Source organism: Stegastes partitus, unplaced genomic scaffold (genome assembly GCF_000690725.1).
Source record: "Stegastes partitus isolate 25-593 unplaced genomic scaffold, Stegastes_partitus-1.0.2 Scaffold389, whole genome shotgun sequence".
Taxonomy (NCBI): domain Eukaryota; kingdom Metazoa; phylum Chordata; class Actinopteri; family Pomacentridae; genus Stegastes; species Stegastes partitus.
In genome coordinates, this window is record NW_007578120.1 from 168,139 (window position 1) to 193,727 (window position 25,589).

The 25,589-nt window shown below is 40.8% G+C and overlaps 1 protein-coding gene across 1 annotated transcript in view; it reads left to right on the plus strand.

The window, feature by feature from the left end:
- whrnb (whirlin b) overlaps positions 1–25,589 on the plus strand; it is a 113,812-nt gene that overhangs the window by 70,036 nt on the left and 18,187 nt on the right. The window contains exons 4-7 of the mRNA XM_008285164.1: positions 7,090–7,364; positions 9,388–9,424; positions 17,980–18,165; positions 18,292–18,483. Coding sequence (XP_008283386.1) covers positions 7,090–7,364; positions 9,388–9,424; positions 17,980–18,165; positions 18,292–18,483 — 690 coding nt within the window. The remainder of the gene's footprint in view (positions 1–7,089; positions 7,365–9,387; positions 9,425–17,979; positions 18,166–18,291; positions 18,484–25,589) is intronic.

The following is a 25,589-nucleotide window of genomic DNA, read 5'->3' on the forward strand; positions in this document are numbered from 1 at the left end:
AAAAAGTGTAACTGTAAAAAAAAAAAAAAAAAAAAAACTACTTCTAAATATGTAACTTCAATACACAGAAAGTTTAACACTCTTAATGTCACCAGGTTACTTCTTTATTATGCCATCATGCTATAAAATGTAAAAGTAAAAAAAAAAATGCATACATCATCAGCACAATTACCACGGTACATTAAGCTGAGCATGCAGTGCATTAGCAGCATAATTATCCTAAATTTTACACATCATGCAGCCTCAACTGAAACACTTAAAATGGAAAACCACTGATTACTTGTAACATTTGTCACTGGTGTAATACTGGTTTATTGAGAAAAAACACAAATGCAAACGTGATGTGGGATAATAAGTATCAATGTTGGATCTTTCTCATAAAAACGATTCACTGGAAAACAAAGACATTTTGCAGTATGTCTATTCATTTCGGATCAGACTACGTGGGCTACCTTTATCATTGTCATGCATTTAAACTTGATTTCAGAAAAAATGTACCAAATAGAATATTACTGGGAGAAAATGTGCCTAAAAGACAGAAGTGTTCCGAATATCGTGAATTGAGATCTGCCATCAGATCAGATCGTTTAAAGTTTTAAGTTTTGGCAACTTAAACTACTTGGTCAAGGTGAGGTAAGACTGTAGTAGTCATTATAAAAGACAGCTGGTTTCGCAAAACTGCAATGTTCATTTTCAAAGTTGTCAAGTTTATCATCAGGCTTCTGCCTTTGTCTCCTGTAGGGGGGACAGTCATTTTACACATTTAAAAGTTGTATGGTAGTGTTTGTACAAGCAGGATTTTGAAGTATTCTATGTTTGCTATCAAGCAACAGGAAGCAGCATGCAGATATTTAAGTACCACCAGAATAATTAATCTCTGTCCAGTGCACAGCTCCAACTCTGTGATTCTGTGATGGTGCTGAGATCAAGGTGGTGAGGGAAAGCAAAATGTCCTGAAACAGTCTGATTTCACTGTGCTTTTAACTGCCAGACACACTTCTCCCTTTCTAACCACCTGGAGGTTGACAAACTACTCCTGCTGCTGAAAATAGCAGACTGCCCTCCTTCTGTGAAAAGGACAAATGCACCTACACACACACACACACACACACACACACACATGGGTTTGGGTGGTTTATGGACCCACTTTTTCCATACCAGTTCAAAACATGGTTTATCAGGACCCACCTTTCCCTTTCTCCTAGAGATATGTGGGAAACAGGAAACTGCTCCAAAAAAAGAGTGAAAAATTTCAGTCTACGTAGAATTTCATTATCGTAAAAGACTGCAGAGATATAATGATTTCCTCTACAGGATTATGGGTACGGGGCAGGTGGAGGCATTTCCAGGTGCAAGGGTGACTTCTGAGGACACCCCTTGTTTATGTGGACTAGGGTTGTCACGATACTAAAATTTTAAACTCTATTTCGATACTGGGAAAAAAACTCGATGCTTGATACCAATTTCGATACCACAGAGAAAAAAAAAATCACCTTTTTATTGAACATTCTCGAGACAGAACATAACAAATAACACTCCTTTTGGCAAAATGCTTCTGTAACAGTGCAAACAAAGAACTGTAAGCAGTCTTAAAGTGTGCACTAAATACTGTAAACAAAATTGTGCTGGAACACAATTTCACACATAAATTTCTAAAATATAAAAGTATCAGCAGAAGAGAACTTTTTTTTACAGTGCACACCAGACATGGTCATGGTTGTTGATGAAATAAAGCAGGTCATGTGGGATGAAGGATTCTGTTTGTGGATGGTTGGTCTTCGTCAGCCTCAGTTTGGCTCTAGAAGGAAAATAAACAATGTACAATATTACAAATCATGATGTCACATTAAACTAAAACCCTTGATTACCCTTATTCACCTTTTTATCCTGAGTTTAACATGAACTCACGTAGAAAACGTTCAGTACGGTGGTGATGGAAGTCAACTTTTACTTTTAATGTGGGATGAAATAATTTATCAGTCCATGTAGTGCAATTTTATGCTTCTCTGTGTGCTTGTTAAAAGCCTCATAGTGGTAGTAATAACACTTTTTACAGGTACGATGTTTTACGTTTTACGTGTACGATGCGGGATAATACGCTTTGCTAAGAGAGTCGCTATGGACGTCAATATGTATATATATGTACGGCTTCAGCAGCAAGCCGTTATCTTTAGCTTATTGCTAGCGGAGATTTTTTTAAAACTAAATAAGCACTAATTTGTTGGTGCAACCGGACGTATGTTTAGTAGTACACTCTTTATATGATTTACAAACCTGTTTCATGTCGTCATAGAGTTTGGGGTGTCTGTCTTCCAGATGTCGTGTTACTTGACTTGGTGGCTTCACCTTGAAGCTCTGCTGGATACCGGCCAGTGTGTCTCCTCTCCCGACTCGTTGGTCGTGGTATCCGGACAGCAATTCTGATATCTGAATATTCGCTGCTGCCGATGATAGAAACAGAACCATGACCGCTATCTTAAACTGGCATTAGAAGCCAGGTACTGCCTGTGCGTCCCGCCCACTTCCACTCCTGTCGGAGCGCTATGGACCAGCCCCATTGGTCGGACTGTACACAGCAGCCTGGGCTCTGGAGGGAACACGTGTGTCGGTGTCAACTGAAGGAGGCCGCGAGAGACGGAAAAGTATCGATAACACGGGAAGTTAATCTCGCTGCTCGATACCAGCTTTAGTATCGATTTAGTATCGAGGTATCGATATTTTTGACAACCCTACTTTAAAGCATCTGGAAACATGGATTTAGGTGGTACAATATATATTGTCCAAAAAAACCCAGCTCAATTTGTCTTCAGACCCTCTGGGATGTAAGGACATGTCAGATCCCTTTAACTGAGCGCTCCTTCAGGTCCTCCTACATGTGGTCAAGTAATGTCCTGTGGACCGCTACAGATGCTGGCAGCAGCAAAACGCACATGAACAAAGCACCCCCTCAAAAAATCCACATTGGTTCAAGTATAAGCTATAATAAAAACACATTTGCTGCTTTAGGACCATGTTTTATGGGGAACTGAAGTTGTTGTCTGCGTTGTTTCATGGCCACCAAACTCCATGGACAGAAACACACTTTTTACCGTACAGCACCGGAGCTGAACAGTCTGTCTTTGTGTTTGTTAGCAAGCTTGTGTTATTGTTTGACTTCAGTAATTTAACAAAACAAAATTACTTTTTTTCTCACAGAGTTTGCGGCTGTGAGCAGCGCGCACACCACAGCCTCAGTTCCCTGTCTTATTACTGCACAGTTAAGTGAGAAACATGTTGCGAATGTAGCAAGCATTGAACCCACACTGATATCGACCCAGTAAAATCACTGTTAATGTTAAACGAGTTAAAGCGGCTTCAGGCCTCTGTTGTTGTGGAGTCGGTAACATCAGACGCCTCAGGCGGCACCAAATAGTTTAGATTAACTTCATCTTGTAAACTACATGAAACTATGTGCATACAATTCGGCTGTAAACCCAAGTCACTGGAATTTTACTACTTATACTGAACTCCCAGTGATTATATTATAACTTATCCAGTGACTTCTCCCCCATTATTGGTCATTCAAACAGTTAAGACGGCCCCCGGCAATGTCCATGAACTTCAGGATTCAGCATGCATGCAAAGAAATACGCAGACTGCAACGCTCGTGAAACATTTACCGATAAACAAGTCAACATATGCATTACTAATACGATACACAACAACATGTTACGTAGGAATCTTTAATTACACTCAAAGCGGCAGCATTGACAACAGCAGGTAGCAGATTAACTTTGCTTATGCTGAAGTCCCGGTTAAGTCCTGACACATGCACAGATGGCAGTGTGATGCCCGGGTGTCTTGGGCAGATTTTGTGATATTTTTAAGGTTGCACCTCTTACTGTTAAGAAATGGGTAATGTAGCTAGAATTACTAGGTAGTGTTGGTAGAATTTACCATGCTGACCAAAACAATAAGGCAAATTTTCAACAACTTGCATTGATAGCATTTACAACCCTCAAAAAATGACATGACTGGTGCGCCTTTAAAACACTGTTCCACAACTTTATCTCAACATTCATAATTCTCCAGGAAACGGACAATATGAGCAGCAATGTTATCGGCTTGCTCGCCACAAGAAACATCTTCAAATCTGACAAAGCGCTCCTTGACACCTGCATCTGTCACATAATGTAGGACCAGTAAGAGCTGCGTCGCATTACTCACGTCTGTCGTCTCGTCCACCACAACACCAAAGGTGCTTTTTTAAATCTCCCTTTGTATTTCTTCTCCCATCACTTCAACAGTAGCATTAATCAGGTCATTTTGTATTTTACCCAGAGTTCCACAAAACACTGTGTTAGTGGTCAGGTGATAATGTAAGTCTGTGTTGTTTTCAGCAAGAAAAGGAAGAAGCTCCACATAGCTGACTGCTCTCATTGTGTCCCCTGAATGACAGTTCTTGTTTACCTAAAAATATAACACAATCTATCAGTCCTTTTAATATTTCTCTATTTTTCTTCACCCTTTTGTTGTGGAACTCTGTTTCCCTGCAAACTTGTTCGCTGGGAAACTTTCAGTATGTCCAGCTTTTCTTAGAAAGTCCGCCTTGAAAATAGTTTTCTAAGCATATCTGCGACTAAATCAATATCTTCTCCTCCTTCAGCAATTGTGGGTTAAAAAAAAACAATTATTAATCATTTTTTAATAAAGTTTTAGCTTTGGTAGGTCACTACTGATATGAATTGTTAGCTTCAACTAAGCTCTGTGACCATCCAATCAAAGGACGTATAAATGCTGACGTTATTGAACGCCTGCAATGCATTTTAAACTACATGCGCCTGCACTTTTGATTATGAAGGCTTCAGGGCAGATATTTCTGACCTTGGCAACTAAGGCTGGACCAGCACACATTAAAAAAACAACAAACAAACGAACTTAAAAAAAACAATATGACCTTAAAAGTCCTCTACTTAAACTTAACCACCAAAATCAGCAAACTGCACTTATTGTGGTGTTTCATAACAGTGGTGTTGTTTAACAGTAACAACCCATTAGCACAGATAATGAAATAGAAGAGGGACGCTAAATATAATAGAGCAATGAATATTTTGTCTGAAACCACAGAGCGTTGACTGCTGATGATGTTGTCCACTTTATTGTCTTATTTGTGACATTCTCCTCTGAAACACCTAAATATTGGTGTGTGAGTGTGACACCCTACAGACAGTCCAGTCGGTGGAGAAAGATGGGACAACCTTGGATTTCACATTCTTTGTTTGGCCTAAATCTGTGGCTTGAGGTTGTTATGATGAAAAAACAGTCAGATTCAGGCACTGGGATGCATTGCGCCCATAGTGATGCAGACATAACCTCAGAGAAAGGACAGACATATTAAATTAATACATGTGTGCTGGTCTATGGGTTGTGTTGCTGACAAACACTGTTTTTAGTCTGAGGCCTGAGGGCTGTACTACAAAGCGAGATTAGTGGGTTAGTGAGGTATGTTGAGCCTAAAGCCAGAGTTTTTGGTATCGCAAAGGTGGCTCTCTTTTAACTTGTTAGTTCTCCGTGGTAACTTACGATGGGGAACTAACCTGGCCTGAAGCAGGTTTTGTTCCGAGTTTTCAGCTTTAAATCATCTGAAAGAAATGTCTCTCCTTACCCAAATTGTTTCCTGGCAATTATTTATGAGTGACACGGATTCTCAGCTGAGCAAATAAGTTACATCTGCAAACCTGATACATTACTAATTCCACTGAATGACACCTTGCAGTTACAGAATCACAAACTGTATGCAGCGTGTCGCAACAGGAACCCTATTCAGCTAGTAATGCAGAAATTGCATAAATATGTTTTTATCTTTGGTCCTTAATTTCTGCCAAGTCCATTTACACTGCTGGTACTGCAGCTGACAAAACACAGATTAGAAAACTGATAATTCCATTTTTATATATTACAGAGATTACTAAATCAGTAACATTAATGTCACTTTGATTTGTCCAAAAATTAAAGTGATATCCTGCATTATGGGACAGTGCCAGTCCTAAATGCACGTCAATGCAATTATGTGAGAGCTGACAACTTCTGAGTTGTGCTACGGCTTCAATGTAAGCAGGAAAGAACTCTCGGCCTTTGCATGTGCAGTGCTGCTTATGACATGAAATGGCCTCTTATACACCCCGGGAATACAATTAAGCTTAAGCATGTCAAATAGGACATAAAGCATTATGTAATCAGCTGCATTTTTTTGTCATGTTCATTGTATTCTATAGGTAATATACCATTAGTGGTACCAGGCATTAAAATAAACATGAAACTGAGGAAAACAAGGGTGATCCAATATTTTTTTCCATGACTGTACATCTATGATGATAGAAAGAAATCTTCTAAAAGCTACTTAATTGTAGAAGCTTACCCCAGCATTATTCAGATCAGGACATCTGGATTTTAGGTCAAATTCGAGTTTTTCTGCCATGTAGAGAAAGACAAGTATACAAATTCTTTTAAATCATTGGTATATGCCACTTAAAAATGAATCTCCTCTTATTACGGTTTCTTGATAACACCAGCTGTTCAAAATAGCCAAAGTAGTAGTTACGTGAACAGAGAAAGAAGGGCTCCCCATTGACTACTAAAATTCTTACAAAGATGCAGCACACTGCAAAATTGCTCATTTTCTGAGGTGTGCACAGCCTGCTCACTGATGAGCTGATGTACAAAAAGAGGCAGGGTTTGTTTTACATCCATTCAGTTAAAGGAGGATTAATTCCATGCTGTTACATTACATGCAGTTGTTGTGTTTTGCTTCGGCAGGACTAAACTCAGTTCAAACCCAAGAGCTAAGAATGATGCCTTCTATACCAGATGTACTGATGAGTTAAGACTATTTACACCGATGTGCTGCAAATGGCCATTTGTCTTTTCAGACTGTATGAGATTTTATTAACAGGATTGTTGGGTGTAGAAATGATGAGCAGTCTCAGTTGTCATCCAGAATTCTCAGTCACATGCAGCTCTTTCATACCTTGATGTCTGAATCTGTCTACATTGGGTTTACATAGGAAAATGAGCATAGAGTGCTCCTTCTAATTAAACTGTCTGTTGCAGGTGGGTGACCAGATACTGGAAGTCAATGGTCAGAGCTTTGTCACCATCTCCCATGATGAGGCAGTTAACATCCTCAAAACAGGGTGCCACTTGTTGATGAAAGTGAGGGATGTGGGCCGCCTGCCTCATGCACGCACAGTGGTGGATGAGACCAAATGGATCTGCAGTCAGGTCATAGCTGAGACCAACGCTACAGCGAATCCTAACTCAGTCACCAACCCCACTGTCAATGCAGGTGTCAGTGCCAGTGCCAGTGCCAGTGCCTGCAGTTCAAGGTGAGTGAATGATGCTAGAGGAAAATAGCTTTGTGTATTAAGATAAATGCTAGAACTGTGATTGGGCTTGGTGCAAAGATATCTTTGTGAATGTTGTTGTAATCTTTTTAACTTGGTGTGCTGCTTGGTTTCCCAATATGAATGTTTAACAGATATGGGTCAAAGACTTTTTACACTGGTAAATTGTTAAAGTCCTCTCTGACCTTTGAAGGTTGAGGTCAACCGTACAGAAAAATGTATGTTTAAAGCTGGAAACTTTTAAGAGTTTGCATGCCAATCATGGTCCAACTGGCAATTTAAATCAGTGCACTACTGGAACTTAAAGTATGCATTCCACTGAGAATGAAGCTTCCTTTGAAGGGCGAGAAATTTTCTATCCAGTAAACCTTTAAAATTAAAAATCTAGATTTTGGATTTTTCAATGTGAGCAGAGGTGAAAGTGTGATTTTAAGAAATGCTAACAAGGAAACTTTCTTTATGGAAAAATTGTATTAGACATAAGTTATTGCTCCAAACAAAGTTTTTTGTACATCCTTACTGGGGGAAACTACCTCAGGTTACATTTTGCAACCTGAGGTTAATTAAACTTGTCAACAGTGGTTATGTAGGTGTGCATTTACAGTAAGCTTACCCAAACAGTGTGAACCATCCATCCTTTCTCTACTGCTTGTCAGGAACCAGGTCATAATGGCAGCAAGCTAAAAAAGGTATTCCAGACATCCCTCTGGCCAGAACACAATCCTGAGTCACTTAGTCCTACCAGTTGGGCATGCCTCGAAAAGCTGAAGAGGGAGTCATATCTCTATTTCTTTTGGTCCCTACCCATATTTTGAAGCAGCAAGAACTGAAATAAAGTAGAGCTGAAAGATTCTTCATTTTGAGTAGATCATTTAGAAAGTCATGTCAGGGCATGCATTGTCACTCCATGGTTATGTCATGGTTTTGTTGAGGTTTCTGACCCACATGCAGAATAACACTCAGGAGAAGTGGAGCTAGAAAAATGAGATTTATTACAGAGATGGGAAAGGTTCAAGGATGAGGTTGAACCAGGCTGGGACGTCGATGTGGGTCTTGTGGACGGCTGGGGTGGACAGGCCGTGTGGTGGTCAGTGCAGTGGAGTGAGAGAAGCGGGAGTGTTACCAGTTGGAGTGACGGAGAAAACCTGGGTCTGGTGCAGATTGGTTGTGGGGGAAGCACATGTGAGGAGCGGGTGCTTCCCCACAACCAATGGGAACATTAACCATCAGGGAAAAACCACATAGGTTAATACTAAGGCAATGAGTAACTGGCGACCAGCTCCTTTTATCCACGGAGTGACGAGCCTGATGAATTGCAGGGAATGAGCCCCAGCACAGCAGGAGCTCCCCAGGACGCCCTCTGGTGGAAACCTGCAGGAGAACACAAACACAGCCCAGAAACCCCATTCCCTGACAGGTTATTCTGGTTCTTAAATAAACCCTTTGGAATCTATGCCTTCAAATAATTGAGAAACTCAATCTATTGTGTATAACAGGAAAGAAAATCACAGTGGTTAAATTTGTTCTATCCATTCAAAACTAACAACAGAAATGTTGCCATATGGTTTTCTGTGAACAAACCTCATCGAATGGGAGCTCCATCACCGAAAAGGACTCTGGTTGGGGGTCCATCACATGAAAGACATGGCCAGCACTGGTGGATTGTGTTTGATGGCTCTGTTGTGTTTGACAGCACAGCAATGTGTTGAGACCCACCTCTCTTTCTTCTTTTCTCTCCTCCTCTCTCCATCCGTCTCCCAGGCCTAATGGCCCTGGGCCTGAATGAAAATTTGGGGAGGTATGAATTTCTAGTGCCAACTGCTGCCTTGGAAAACATACAAGGTCTCATGTTGCTGTGGTTGTGCCTTGGGTAGGCTCGGCTGTGATGTTTCTTTATTTTCTATAATGCACAGGAAATGGAAATGTACAGGAATTTAAGTTGATGAGGACAAATGTGTTTCTTAAAATGTACTAAGCATTGTCTTTTGTTCTTGTTTTCTCGTAGACCATCTTCAGCTAGAGCTACACCTGTATTAGGGAAGGTAAGAACCACAGCTGTGCTTTTATGTTGTTGTTTTTTTCCTTTTCTAACGTGCATGCAGATGGTGCTGGAGTCTGATTGATATAGTCATTTTAGTCTTAAAATTAAATCAAAAAAGTCCTGTGACAGTAGTAACTGTGATTTCACCTTTACTGTATCCAGTGCCTTTCCACTACTTTGAATTACTGGTGTTGTTGCCAATCAAACTGCAGGAGGGAAAGGTGTGTTTTGACAGATGATCATATTTGGACATTAAAAATTCAGGTAGTCAGCTTCTCACAGGTACATTTTCCAGTTACAGTGACAAAACATTGCAGGCAGCAGAATTTATTAGCAGTAATTAATTTTAATTCCATATACGTTGTTTGCTAAAGACCAAAATGAAAGCAGTGTCTGGGCTCAGTCATAGATCATTTGTGAGATAAAAGAAGCACAACTTTAACACTGAGTGGATGGTCGGTTTCTTAAAATAGTCAAAACCAATCGTGAGTGGAAGAATGAGGGTTTGTCTATGGTGAAGTGATCAAGCTGATTGAATTAAATAATGCAAACACACTACATTTTATGTATTAATGAAAACCGATGTATGTACACTGCTTAACAAATTTATTAAACCACCACCCAATGTAAGGTTGATGCCACTACTTCCCTAAAGTAACATTGCTAATTACCAAAATCATTTTCTATGTTTCTGTAATGGGTAATGCATCAGTATGTAGAAGCTCTTTAACCGAAATAATATTTTTAATGGTAAAATATAATCATTATTGTTATCCATGAATTAAAAAAAAACAAAAACGTCTCCAGTCACTCCACCTCTGTTCCGCTGATCCTGAGTGGGTGGTATGCCCTCTGCTGCTTCTTGCTGTTGCCCACAATCAGTTCTTTAGTCTTGCTGACATTCAGGAGGAGGCTGTTGTCTCTGCACCAGTCCTCCAGGTGGGTGATCTCCATCAAATAGTCTTCCTCGTTGTTGCTGGAGATCAGACCCACCACTGCTGTGTTGTCAGAAAACTTACTGATGGTGTTAGAGTCTGATGTGGACAGGCAGTCATTTGTGTACAGTGAGTACAGCAGACGGCGTTGAAACATCCTTCTCACTTCATGCTCCGTCACAGTGCACGTCTCCTCATCTCTGCCGGGCAGGAAGTGCGCCTCTCGCCTGGGAGCCTCCAAGCACGCATAAAGTTGTTGAGTTTGTTGGCCAGAGAGATGTCAGCACTCACCATGGACATCGGTGTTGCTTTACGGTCTGTTGTTGTTCTTAGTCCCTGCCACAGCTGTGACTCCAGCTTTCCCCTGTACCTCTGCTTGGCCTCCCTCACAGCTCTGCGGACACTGTACGTAGCGGCCTTGTACAGTCCCATGTCTCCGGTAGCAAGTCCTGTGTTGTAGGCGGCGGTGCGGGACTTCAGAGCGCCGCAGATGCCTTTGTTCATCCACGGCTTCTGATTGGGAAACTCCCTGATAGTTCTTTTGGGGATAATGTCCTCCACTTCCCAATAAATCCCATAACCACCTCCGTAAACACACTGATGTCATCAGCAGAGCTGTGTTGGAACACGTCTCAGTCCGATGTCTCCAAGGCGTCCTGGTCAGACCAACACGTCACTTCTCTCTCCACCAGGGCTGTTTGCTTCAGCCGCTGTCTGTACCTGGGCAGGAGGAGGATGGAGGTGTGGTCTAACCTGCTGAATTGTGGTTGAGTCATTGCTGCATAGCTGTCTCTGAAGGGAGAATAGCAGTGGTCCAAAGTTCTGTCTCCTCTGGTGGGGAAGGCGATGTGCTGGCGAAGTTCGGGCATCCCCTTCCTCTGGTTGGCACTGTTAAAATCCCCGGCCACGATGAGGGCTGCCTCCCGGTGGTTAGCCTGGTCGCTGGAGTTAGCCTCATGTAGCTCAGCTAATGCAGCGTCTGTGTCCACCTGCGGGTAAATGTAGACAGCACTGACAATAACGGAGGTGAATTCCTGGAGGAGGTAGAAAGACCGGCATTTGATGGTTAAAAGTGACAGGTTGGGTGAGACTTAGAGAGACAAACAGCATCTCTGCACCAGTTGTTGTTGGTCATGAGAGAGACACCCCCACCTCTAAACTTCCCCGACTCAGCCGTTCTGTCCATACGATGTACTGTGAAGAACTCTGCTTGTTGAACGGCATGGTCTGGTATGGTGGGGCTCAGCCATGTCTCCATGAAACAGATGATGTTGCAGGCTCTTGTGTCCCTCTGGTACCTGATCCTGGCTCTGAGCTCATCCAGCTTGTTGTCCAGGGACTGGATGTTGGGTGTGGTGGTTGGTGTGCTCGTATCCTCAACCTGTTCCTAATGCTGGCTCATTTCCCCTGTTACGCTGCCGCCGTCATGTGTCGTTGTTGTTATTGTTGTTGGCCCTGTAGAATCTTGCTGGGCCAGGACTCATGGGCAGAAAAAGTGGTGTAGTGTAGTGATAAACCAATATTCACTAGTGTGTCTCTGTCGTATTTGATACGACAAGGACACGACATGGTGAACGCTGTGCAAAAAGATAAATAAAAATAACAACGGAGCAGGTATGATGGCTGCCTCATTCACCGGCGCCCTCTTGCATTTTTTATGATCTATGTGAACTATTTTATGTTACACAAATTACCCTGAATTTCCCCTGTGGGGATCAATAAAGAATTGTCTTATCTTAATGACAATATAACAAATGATTAGTCATTATTAGTCAGAATTTCATGGTATGTCAAGTAACTATTAACTAATGTTTAATTCACACAGTCAATTTACTGTTTTTTAACAATGCTTATTATAAAGTGTTACCACAAAGACAAAGTAAGGCACCGTTTTCTTTATTGAACCAGTGGATCAAAATTTCATTAGTTTGCACCAAGTTTGATTTAAGAAAAGTCCACCAGATAATGACAAAGCATGATATGATTATTTCATCAATCAACTATTTTTAAGGAAATGAATGATGTGTTTTCCGCTTTTAAAGGGTTTAACTTTCTGAAACTGGAGGCAATTTAATGATTCAATTGACAACAGAGGGGAGAAATCACAGTTCCGATTTGTAAGATTTGTACGGCAACTATTTATATATATACATTTTTTAAAATAAAAATATATAATGTATAATTTTTTTAGAATAAAAAACTTAACCGAACTCTAAAAATCTCTAATAGCATACCTGTTTTGGCGGACAAATCTTGTCTATTTATGCATAAAGTAATTTTAGGCTTGGAGTCTCACGAGACATATTAATTTCCATGACCTGCACTGAAGGCTCATCTCCCAGCATCTGTGGAAAACATTGATGCAGAGAATTTGGGCAAAATATAATCTGATGTCCCAATGGACTGATTCCCTTTTTTAGGAGAACTATACTTTATCGGTGTTTAATATGCAAATCCTCTCCTGTGTCAAAATACAAAGAGAAATCAGCATTGGATGTTTTCTGCTCTGCAAACAGTGAAGGGTAAACTACATATTTTCTGTGGTTTTGTGTCCTTAGTTGACAGAGGTTCACACCTTAAATTGTTAATAGGAGCTGAAGTTTAACTTACTTACCTTCAGTTATTTGTAGGAATCTTTCCTCTAAGTCTATTTAACACCTGGATTATCCATATCCAACAGCAACAACTTCATTAAATACTTACATTAATAAGTTATTACAATGAGGAAATGGGATGGATCAGGATCCGAAGTTTTTGTCTTTAATTGGGAACATTTTTCTGTTGCAGAGCACAGTGTTTCCAGCAGTAATGTTGTTGTGTGTATTGATGCATTACAGAACATGACCTCTCTAAATCAAGAAAGTAACTTTCAAAATACAGCAACAAGCAGCAATGAAAACACATGTTGTTGTACCTTAATGGGTTGAAGTTATTTAGCCTGTATACTTTGCCAGTGAACGTTCTCCTCTCAAATACTATTAAAAGACTCTTTTGAGTGTCGTCCACTTATTCACAAAATGTTAACCATACCTGTATTAGTCTATGTGCATAAAATAATTATCAACTTTAACTGTAAAGTATGACACAAAGTCTGTCAGTATTTGATTTCTTAACTGACAGGTTTCCACTAGCCTCTATGCAACAAATGGCAATAAGGTCTTTAGCTGAAGCTCAGGAGCAGAACCACACCTCAATCACGCCCCTTCCTGCTGTAGGTCTATACGCATCGCTCTGCCCATCTCACTTGCTTGTTCTCGCATCTCGTGCACAGACCAACACCTGCCATCGCTCAGCCATGCTGCCAGTCTGAAAGTTTTAGGAAACTCTGACTTACCACGGACCGCTCATCCATCAGCCTTCTGTGATAAAACATTCAGCCCGGCTCCAGATCTCCTCTCACTGTTCTCCAGCTACATCAGACTCTACAACCAGGCTTTTCACCAAAATGTAATTTCTCCTTACTTAACTTCCACTCACTGCAGTGTTGATGCCCGAAGCATCCAGAGAAGCCACCGCATCTGAAAAAGATTGCCGCACTCCCACACTTCCGACAGATCTTCTGGCAATGTCCCTCCATGTCCGCCCGAACCTTTGTGGGTCTTCAGAAAGCAGTAAGAGAAAGACTTTACCTGCTACCATGCTGACAGTAAAGTTATACTATTCAAACTTCTGACAAACTCCTGGATCTTAGATCATGTGATAAACCACAACAATCCACTATTCGGCAGACAGTATGCATGAGGATGCCAGTTTGAATCACCTCAATCCTTTCGTTCAACAAATTCAGCTCTCATTTTGGCACCAAGATGCCGGTTTCACTCATCTATGTCCCCCGCTTAAACAATTTTATCTCATTCTTGCACCGGGATGCTGGTTTCACTCGTCTCTGTCCACTCACTCGACAAATTTGGCTCTCATTCTGGCATCGAGATGCCAGTTCCATTTGTCCCTTTATACCTCGTCAACAGCCTGCTTCTGTTTAAATTTTCAGTCAAGATGCCAGTGGCACATACCTCCATTGGCCACGGCCAGAAGTTGTCCAAGATGCATCTGAATCAGGTATTCGAACCATCATACAGTATCTCTTCTACATCCAATATTCATCCTTTCTCCATCTTCGAAGACTGCCTGGTCTATTCACTCAAATGAAGTGAAACCGACCAAGCGGGAAATCCAATGCCCATTATGCACTTCAAACTAGACTCACACTTCAGCCCTCACAACTCTATAGTACATCATATACAAACCAGAAAATCTCCAATCCAATCCTCTTGCCTTCTGTATTGATGCAGACTCCAGCCGAGAGGTTCTGGACCACCTCATAAGGCCATGGGCCTCAAATGTATCTGCTTCTCATCTGCTCCAGCCCTCGAGGCCTACATTACACCCACTCTTTGTTTTATTCTTATGGGAGGCTTTTTTGGGGGCCCACCGGCCTGGGAGCTGCTGCTGATCCCTGACTAAACTTTTCCCCACACCGCATCAGCTCATCTCAATCATCACTGATGTCACGCTCATTTGCATCCAATAAAAAAATCAAGTTGCAATTTGATGGAAGAAAAATCCTTATCTGAAGTTCAGAACCACACCTCAATCCCTCCCCTTTCTGTTATACGTCTCTAACATACCACTCTGCACTTCCCACTTGCTTGTTCTCGGTTCTAGTGCCACACCAACCCTCCCTTTATTTCTGCCTCCTCTTCCTGTCTTCTCCTTTTCCTAGGGGATACGCCAGCCCGGGAGCTGTTGCTGATTCCTGACTAAGCTTTTCCCCACACAGCATTAGCTTAACTCAGTCTTCACCTACATTACGCTAATCTGCATCCAATAAACAATCAAGCTTCAATTTTGATGCCATGCTTGTGAACAGCATAATAAAATCCCTGAAATTCAGTTATGGCTTTTGGCTTTGTGTGCAGCTTCTAGACTTTGAAGAGGACCCATGGGCCTACCGCTATGAAAAATCTAAGATTTAAGGCCAGTGTCATACGTTGCCAGTCTTGGCTTTTTACCTTCTATAGAAGCTCTATGGTGATTTTGACAGTGTGCTTTGGATAATTGTCCTGCTAGAATATTTCTCTTGTGCCAAGCTTCTGCAGACTGAGAGTCATCTTGTCAGCCAGTATTTTGAAATATATCCACATTTGTAAATGTAAGCTCCTCAACACTTTTTGCACGAATGCAGCGTCATATCATCACACTCCCACATTTGTGCTTCACTGCTACGACTCTGCACATAACCAGGTTCATGCCAAACAATTGAGACCCATCTGACCCAAACAAATTTACTTTTCACTTTCTTCATGTCCTTTCCACTGTCACCAAGTGCATGCTCAAGGGACTCTGAATAAACTTTGGTTTTGTTGGGTTTCCTTAAGATGACATATGTTGTGAAATGGCACTATATAATAACAATTAAATAGAAAAATTAAAACTGACTAATCAATGTGCTCCTAATATTCTTCAAGGTTCTTTTCATGTTCTTTAACAATGTTTGCCATTTTGACATTATGAACTGTGCTTTGCACTGTCTTCATTGTCAGAGAAACTCTGATTTCCAGTAATATCCCCTGTGCCATGTCCATAACAGCTGCCCTTTTGTTTTTTAGACCTTTGTTGTGCAAGTAATGCATTGTCTTTGGTGTTTTAGGAGAATAACCACTGCAGCTCTGACTGGTGGTATTATAGCACTATGGCTTTGTATCTCCTGATTACTGCTGCAACTGTGTTTTGACTAATTTTGAGTTTGTCACTGATCCTGTATCCTTTTTCATCTTTGTGAAGTCACACAAACATTTTTAGTTCCACTGGAAATCTCTTCCGTGTGTCACCATTATACAGACCTGCTGATAGACATGGACACTGGTCCAAAACTGAGAAAGCTCTGCTGTTCATCGCTCATTTTGTAGCCATGTTCATGTAATTAAGCTAACTTGAAGTGACAGGTGTACTCAGTGTAATCACATTTGCTAACTTGGCCTCAATTTTTAATATTGTCTCTTTGAAGAGTTTTTTAAAAAAAATTCCTTAGAAGAAAAACTCTACTTATACTATACATTATTGTGGGAAAATTTAAGCTCAAGTACATTTTGAATGCTTACACAGGATTATTCTGAAATCAAACTGATATTCAACCAGTGAAGTACTCAGATCACATTACTGTAACAATGCAACATATGAAGCACCTCTTGTTGCGCAGTCAAGAAGAGCTTCGGGAACAATCAGGAAAACGATTTAAGCTGAAAGTAATTTAAAATGTTAGTTAGCTGGAATCTATACTAGTTAGGGACCAAAGTGTGAACAACAAAACAGTCGAAGCATTGAACTTATATTTACGGACATTTATTATTTATCAAACTAACAACACGATGACAACTACAAACTATGACACAACATTAAAACACATTAACAAAACAAACAACCCTGTTAATGTAAGTGAGGGGGAAAAGGAAAGGGAGAGAACACAATATTTCAACATAATATTGCGGTCAGTATTATGGTATAAAACAGTGTTCAAAGAGGAAGGGATGAAAAGACCACACCTGAAAGCAGCTGCTATTTTGGTGGTATGCTGGTTCCGGAGTTTTGAAGGAATTTACTTTTAGGAATAAAAGAAAAATGAGAGAGTTGCACCAAATCTTGAGTGACTGAAAGTTATTTTTGTGTGTGCCGTGTTGATGCGACTGCGTTTCTGCTGATGGATGGTCATTTGGCCTGTTGATGTGAGTTGGAACAGCGGTGGAAAGATTAGAGCCTCCTAGCTGGTCTTGAAGAATTTGAGTAGGACTCAGGAAGGATTCTTGAAAAGGAGGACTCAAAGTGTTGCTTTCCTTTATAGTCTTTTGAAGGGACTTTTTGCATGACACTCAGGAGGGGGTCTGACACAACCGTCGTCAGGGAGGGCTGATGTCCAGATGTGCCTCACAGAGGTACACAGTAAGACATTTTGTGTTGGGTTATATGGCTTTAAAACAGTAAAACATTGTGACACACCATTTATATGTGTGTACTCCGGGTGGACAGATGATCAAAACAAGACTAAACACATATTTGACATCAGACAATGTTAAACTTCTAGTTTGTCAAGTGAACTTACAAACAACGCAACAGATTTAAAGAAAGGGCATAGTGTAACTGAACATAATGAAGTTATTGGAATCAGTATTGAATATGTTAATGTTACATACATATACTGTTGACTGATATTCTCGAGCTGTATGTTTTCATCTGTTCTAGAATTCAGTCATTTGGTGTTTGGCTGCATTGAGTAAAGTTGATGTTAATCGGACTGCACACAGACACAGAGTCTTGCATGTAAATTAACATCATCTTTTCTAGCCTGTTACCACAATCTTCCAAAAATCATATGCATGGCCTTTTGGCCTTTTGGCCTTTACATAAACACACACGTGGCAAGGAGACTCAAAATTCCCGCTTCAGTCTCTTTTGCTGTGGTATAACACGTGGGTTCATGCCTGAGCACATGATGAGGGCAGAACAAACAAGTCCTGAATGACTGCATGTTCCTGGCCTTATAGAATTACATAGCTCTCTTCAACCTGTCAGTGTGTGACTTTTTGTTGTCATTTTTTTCTCACTTGTAACCTACCTGTGTATCTAGTCAGCAGGATGCAGAGGTGTGGGCCCGCCGGGTGCTCAGGTGTCTCTGGAGCAGCAGGCTTACATGCTGCTGACGGAGCCAGAGAGGCAGACCATGGCCTACTACCTGCAGGAGTACCAAGACGGACACATAGGAGTGGAGCCGCTGGCCATGGCTCTGTTTGAGCTTTTCAACACACATGCAAAGGTACAGCAGTCTGCAGCAGCTGCATAGCAACTGTACCAGTGCCTGTCTATGTTAACACTCTGCTCTTTCCCTCACATATGGTCTCATCTTCTTATCTTGTGTGTTTTCTGCTCTTGTTCCCCACAGTTGTCCATGTTGTCTGAGGTGAGGAGTCTGGTGGCTCCTGAGGATCTGGAGTTGTATGACAGGCTAGTGTTGCACCGAGAGAGGGAAGCTCACATGACTTGGTATGGAGGGCTGGGAGTGCTGCATTCACAGGGCCTCTGTAACCATCCAGCCTCTGTAATCAGTGACACAGGACATACTGTTTCTGCTATGGTAGGTATCTGTTAACATTTGGCATGGTTGCTTGCTAAATGTTCTAGCAGAAAATACAGAATTTAAATATTTTTTACAAAAGCTAAACAGGATAAATGGAATGAGTGTGTGTGTGTGATTGTGTCACTTTCCCTCAGTCTTAGCTTTCTGGCATCAGTCTTCAACACAGGTCAGCCATCTTTGTGGCAGGTCAGCGACTGTGTAGCATTGATGTTTCACTTTGACCCACATCAATTCACAGAAACCTCAATCTTCTGGCTTAGAATTTTACTTTTGATTCCCTTGCTCTAGTAGTTTGCCCCCTTGAAGACATAAATTAGCTGCACTTATGTAATGCCTTTTTACCTTACACCTACAGTGTGTTTCTCATTCACCCATTCACACAAGCATTCACATACCAATGGTGACAGAATTGCCAAGCAAGGTGCATGCCTACTATTGGAAGCAACTTTGGGTTCAATTTCTTGCCCAAGGACACTTTGACATGTGGGGGGTGGGGGATCGAACTGTCAGCCTTAGAGGACAACCCCCAATACCACCTGAGCCACAGCCGCCAAGGCACTGTTTGATATTCCAGCCCACTTCCTTACAAACTCACCCTGTTCACAGGAGCTGTTGTACATTTGTTGTGTCCTGGTGAACTGTTTGATGCTGCTACTAAAAACTTCCTAGTGATAGTGTTTGCCACAGCACAGCATGTGACTGTGTAATTTCCCATGCTGACACTCTCTTTGTTATTGCGAAACTACAACACCCCAATAAAAAGCTAATTGCTTTCAATTGACAGTCACTTAGTTACTCAATGAGAAACAGTAAGATTTACTGTAGCAACACCATGTTATTGTCAAGAACTCACTCAGGCGGACACAAATGGTCGACACAGAAAAGGTTCAGGCAAAAAGGCAGGTTTATTACCGGTCAGGGTTCGGTACACAGAAGGTCAGTCAAATCAGGCAGAAGTATCCAAAAAGCGAGAGGCAAAAGACAAGGTCCAAAAACAGAAGCAAGGTCGTAACAAAACAGACTATGACTATGGTTTGGAGAACGCTGGTACGGAGGCTGTGAAAGTGCAACGAACTGGCGACAAGATAGCGAGACACACAGGGTAATATACACGAGGCAATGAGGGGCGATGGGAAACAGGTGCAGGGAAGTAATCAGGGAACAGGTGAGACAAGACAGGTGCAGGAAGTAAAACTGGAACAGAAACAACCAGTGAAGTGATTTCAAAATAAAACAGGAAAGAGGAGACATAGAATGTGTACACGAAACAGGAACTTGACAGACATGATAGTTATGGTAGCATAAATACACTTTAAAGCTAAATCGCACTTGTAAATTTAAGGGCACCATCTCGGATTACTAAGAAAAATATAATTTCAAGTCAGATCTTAAAGAAATTTTAATTTGAATGCAGTTGATTAGACTGAAATTTTACATTCATTAATTCTGATTGAATTGACCTCAGTTCCCACACAAAGAAAAGCATGAAACAATGAAGTGGTCTAAATGAAACTGTTTATTAACTGCTCGACTAAGTAAAAACCTAGGTTATAAACAATGAGAGTATGTAAGGAGAACTGTTAATATTAAACTACTAAAAAAAAAAAAAAAAAAAAAAGAGGATAATGGTGAAAGGAGGATAATTAGCGGACTGTCTAAAGCTGGTCATCTGTTGTTTAGGTTTATGATTGATACGCTATAAATAACAGAAACTGACATCTATTCGAACATCATCTTGATCTAGAGCAGAAAGAAGAGATGGTCTTTGCCTACTGCAGGGGTCGGGAACCCACGGCTCTGGAGCCACATGCGGCTCTTTTAACGCTCTGCTGTGTCTCCTTGTGGCTTTGGAAAATAAACAATGAGTATTTCATATACATTTATTTTATTTTAGTTCATTAGTTTTTCAAATGTAATTCTAAATTTGAAGATTATGGTGATCTTGTAACATTAAAATATAACGTTAAATTTTGTGTTGCTCAAATAAATAATAAAAAGTGGCTCAAAACAGATTCACAACCGCCGATGTGCGACACCCGCTGGCAGACGCAGCGTTGCCAACTTGGTGACTTTCTCGCTAAATCTGTCGACGCTCCAAATCCTCTGGGCGCCTTTTTTTTTTGACAAATCTAGCAACTCTTTCTGGTGATTTTGAGACTCCTCTGGTGTTTTGGAGATTCTGACGTGGAAACAGGTATCATTCTGCACTACTGTCCTCAGCGAGTAGCGGTGCTGCCGTGAGCTCCTCCCTGTCCTAAAGCGCTCATAGGCGATCAGAAGTCTGGTCAGCAGTCCCAGCTGCAGTCAGCAGGACAACCACACGTCATTTTTACTTTGCTGCAGGTTGATAATTTAAGTTTGGCTTTTTATTTCATATATACATGACGGGGATTTAAATAGACATTGAGTATTTTATTTGAAAGTAGCCTTAAACCCAGCGTCTTTTTTTCTGAGTTAAAATTTTTTTGTTGCATGCAGAAATAAAATTTAGTTTTCTCTGTAGCAGTGCATTGATTTAATAAATGCAACACGCGATAGTTTTTTATACATAGCATCTATCCATCCATTATCTATACACCGCTTAATCCTCACTGGGGTCGCGGGGGCCTGGAGAAAATCCCAGCTGACTTAGGGTGAAGGCAGGGGACACCCTGGACAGGTCACCAGTCTATCACAGGGCTACACTTAGAGACAGACAACCAAGCACACTCACATTCACAACTACGGACAATTTAGAATCACCAATTAACCTCAGCAAGTTTCCTAACCGGGGATCTTCTACCTGCAAGGCGACGGTGCTAACCCACCGAGACACCATGCAGCCCCTATACATAGCATAAAGGTAAAAAACGATATATGCACTGTTATCTTTCAGATGTCAAAAGGGTTTTGTTGCTCCAGGTTTTTTTTTTGTTGTTGTGTGGGAAATGGGTCCAAATGGCTCTTTGAGTGTTTAATGTTGCTGACCCCTGGCCTATTGTGTGCATTGTAGCTGGGTCACGGATTCCTTTGCCTGGAACAGCTGTTGTTGGGCAAAAAAAACTTTCTCATGACAGATTCAGGTTGTGTTCTCCTGCTAGCTAGCTCCCCACAGCGGTGCAGTGTCAAAAGTCAGTGCACCGTTTGCACGGTCCCTCAGCACTGTTGTTGACTAACTGTTTGGCTCTCGCTGGGTTTTCAGCAGCGTTTGGCATTGGCCAGGCGACACAAAAACGTCTAGAAGTATCAAGCAAAGCGAAGGCGTGGTGTAATTGAAAGCTATTGCAAAAACTTAAATTCTAACAATTCTGGTTGGCTTCATTTAAAAAATAAAACTGAATAAACTAAGAGTGAAGATAAATGCAATCAAAAGGAGAAAAATGAGAAGATGGAAAAAGGATGACTAAAAGAAGACATAAAGTGAAAAAGACAAAAAGACAGAAGAAGCTGGAACAAAAGTAGTCGTCTACTTTTCTTTTCTGAGGATGGGGGTGTGCATCAAGAGACAAGTTTGCTGCAGATTTTGGTAACTTTACTCTTCTCTCTTTGCTTTTTTATTTACTTATTTTTTGTTTGTGCTTTTTAGTCTTTATTATAGTGGAAAGTGGAGAGAGAGAGAGACAGGAAATATGGGGAGAACAGTGGAGGAAGGACCTGCAGTAAATGGTCATGGGACTCAAACCCATGACCTCTGCGTCGGGGTCTACAGCGACTGTTCATGGGTCGCCCGCCCAACCTGTTGAGCTATCCGGGTGTCCCACTGTTCTCTCTTTGATATCAAGAGAAGGTTACATTTTTCAGACTGAATTAAAAATACACCATACTGGCAAAACCCATTCTATCCATCTCTCACCATGGCCGAAATAAAATAACGAAATGAAATAAAATAAAATAAATAAAACATACTAAATAAAATAAATAAAACAAAGCTTACGCTTTTAAAATGTTTTGTTTTTGTGCTATGGCTCAGGGCTAAATAGCATTTGTTTTTATTTGAGATTAGTTATTAGTTATAAGTTTAGTTATTAGGATGTGAGGACGCTTCTTTTGTAAGGGGTGGACAATGTGTAAGAAGTAAAATTAATATGTGAATAATATGTTAGAATGCGGTCGACATAAATATCATATTGTTGGAGACGTGTTTATTCTTAATTATGTTTGTGCTGTCGGTTGCACATGCAGTATGTAGGTTGGCTAGGGGGTGCTGTTGAGGTAGCAGGTGTTGGTGTAGATTTAGGGAGAAGAAATCTACAGGGAGGGGAAGGGAGGGGAGCGGGAACCCGTATGCTAGAGCAGACTGTGTGTTGCGTGAAAAGCTCACTAGAAGTTATGAGAAGATCCGGAATGTGTTCTGAGTGATTCTTTTATGTACACAAACACCCACGACGCTAACAATATGAACATAAGGTGTTAAGAATGTATTCTATAGCACTGGACAATATCTATAGCTCATTGTTTAAAGTAACAATAAACTTAATCTCTTCTTTTAGTATATTAAACAATTATAACAGCAATTAAAGTATTAGTGGCAATCTGATGCCACTAGATGGTACTGTGGGTCCATGTCAGAAATGAGTTTATCTCTGCAAAATATTAACTTCATCCTCATATCACCTACAGATGTGTTTTTTGGATCAGTGATAAAATAACTTTTTTTACTGAGTCTGATGTATCCACAAACATACAAAACAAGGATATAATCTGTTTCCTTATCAGCTGCCCTGCTTGCAAGGGTCAGAGCTGAGGAAGAGAAGTGCATGTAACTCCACTGTGTGTTTGTAAAAGGGGTGAAGGGTGTCCATAGATGGGAAAGGCTGGAGTGTTCCGATTGGGTGAGAGTCAAAGTATACCTTTGAAGTTGGAAGTGTTAACGTCCTATATGCTGTCTTATAACTACACAAGAGTGATGAGACTGTGGAGGGATGAGGCACCATTTGCTCCAATGAATTACTAATGGTGATTTTGCTCACAAGAGTCTCCTGCTGTATTTCCAGTCACATTAATGGTGGTTCTTCCTGAGAATGGCGATCCCCCTGTTGGGTGTAGTGTCAAGGGTGGCAGTTTTACTGACGGTGAAGGTCCAGAGTCTATACAAGTGAAATGTCTCCCTTAACCCTATTCAGGACTTTGGGGGGCTTTAAGACCCCAGGCCACTGGTGTAGGTGACAGATATTGTTTTTTTTTATTTTTGAAGATTTTTTATTTTTTTTAAATATAAAAAGAGGGACATGTGTCATGCATTTAGAACCAAAAATACGGCAACTAATCAGAAAACATATTTAACATAGTATAAAAGTCTATAATGAATACCAACAAATATTTTGCACATATTCTTTCTTGGGGTCCAATGGACCCCGAAAGACCTCCTATGTATGGCAACATGAAAGTCCTGAATAGGGTTAATATTCCACAGAGAGCCTAACCAGGTTGGACCTGGTGACATTTCTGTTCCGACAACATTTCCGACAAAAAGTTTTAATTTCACATTTACGTAGGTCTGCAGTACAATTCTTCTTCTTACTGTTTCTTTCAGACGGATGGTTCTGTTGGCGACTGGACAGAAAAAGACCAGGAGGAGAACACCAATGCCTTACATAACATTGTACTGGTATGTGTCATTCTTTGTTTCATAAAAAACAACAAAAATGCTAGAACTGTCTGCAATGGATTTTAGTATTTGCTTGTCATGAACAATTACTACCTCAGGAATCACATTTGGTTTGAAATTGGTTGAGATTGCATCACAGACCTTGAGATTTAAAGGTCCTCCTAGGAGTTGTGCTAACGCTTTAATGTTTAAAGCTTGCCTTGAGGGTGATGTTGTGACAGCCCATGAGGTCATTTGAATCAGGAATTTATTCCTGTGGGAACATGACCCTGCTCAGCATATTTCACGACAATCTTGTGACTTCATTAGATATCTTGTTTACAACTGCTACTAACCCAGTGGTAGGCAAGGGATGGAAGCACATTTACAGGTGAAAAAGATGTTATTTATCCTCAAGGACCTTAAAAAGCTCTCTCTATATAGTGAATAGTGCAGTGATAAATAGTAAGTAAATGATCAGTAAGTTGTTTTTTGTTGTTGTTGTTGTTGTTGTTGTTGTTTTTTCATTTTTCAGCCAAGTCCAGCATTTCTTTTTGCTATATATGAGTTAGGGCTTGCATATGTGGAAAATTAGCCTCAAACTCATTAGAAGTTTCACAAACCTGACCTTGTCTTCTAAAAATGATCTACACAGCTAAACTAATACAATTGTATTTTAAGAAAAACACATTGCATGCCAGATTATGTTTGTTTGTAATGTATCACAAATGTGCATATCCTTGCCATGTATTTTACTGCTTTACTGCAGCTCATTTTCATCTAGCAAAGCATAGATGGGGTATGACTTGTCACCCTATTAACCAATAAAATGGAAGAGAGGCTTTAAAACTGTTGTGAAAGGGTTGTGTTTGATCCCAGACTGTGCTATTTTACTACACTTGACCAAATAGTGTTGGTGCCTGTTCTTAAGCTTCTAATGCTTAGCGTAACAGTGAGTGAAAACGAAACTAAAGTCCAATAATTAAGGTCACACATGGCCGTGAACTCTGGTCTCCTGAGTAAAAGTCCAGTTGCAGACTTAGTGCTTCATTATTCTTCCATGGTTTGAGTCGTGGGGAGACTACAAAATGGACGATACACCAACCATTACATACTTGCCGATGCTGAAAGTATAACACTACTTATGCATAGTTGTTGTTAATAAACAACCGCTCTAGTGCCAGTGAGTCTGCTTGAAGGACGTCATTTCATACATGCGTTGGCTATATCTATGCACGTAATCTGTACACACGCACATGGAAGGGTATGCATAGACTTAGGAGTTAAGAGTGCATCCACGATAGGACCAGGCGGGGGTGGCACAAGTCATCTCACCGATTTCAATGAAACTTTGCCAGTTTAAAGGGGTCCACCCAAAACTGCTTCAGTCTAAGTTTAAGGAAATTTGGTCAAACTGGGGGGATTTCACCACCCCTCCTTGTTTTTTTTGCAAAAATGACCAAAAATCGCCTAAAAAATGGTCAGAAGTATAAAGCTCTACTGCTATAAGAATTCAACCAAATCTTTTCATATTTTC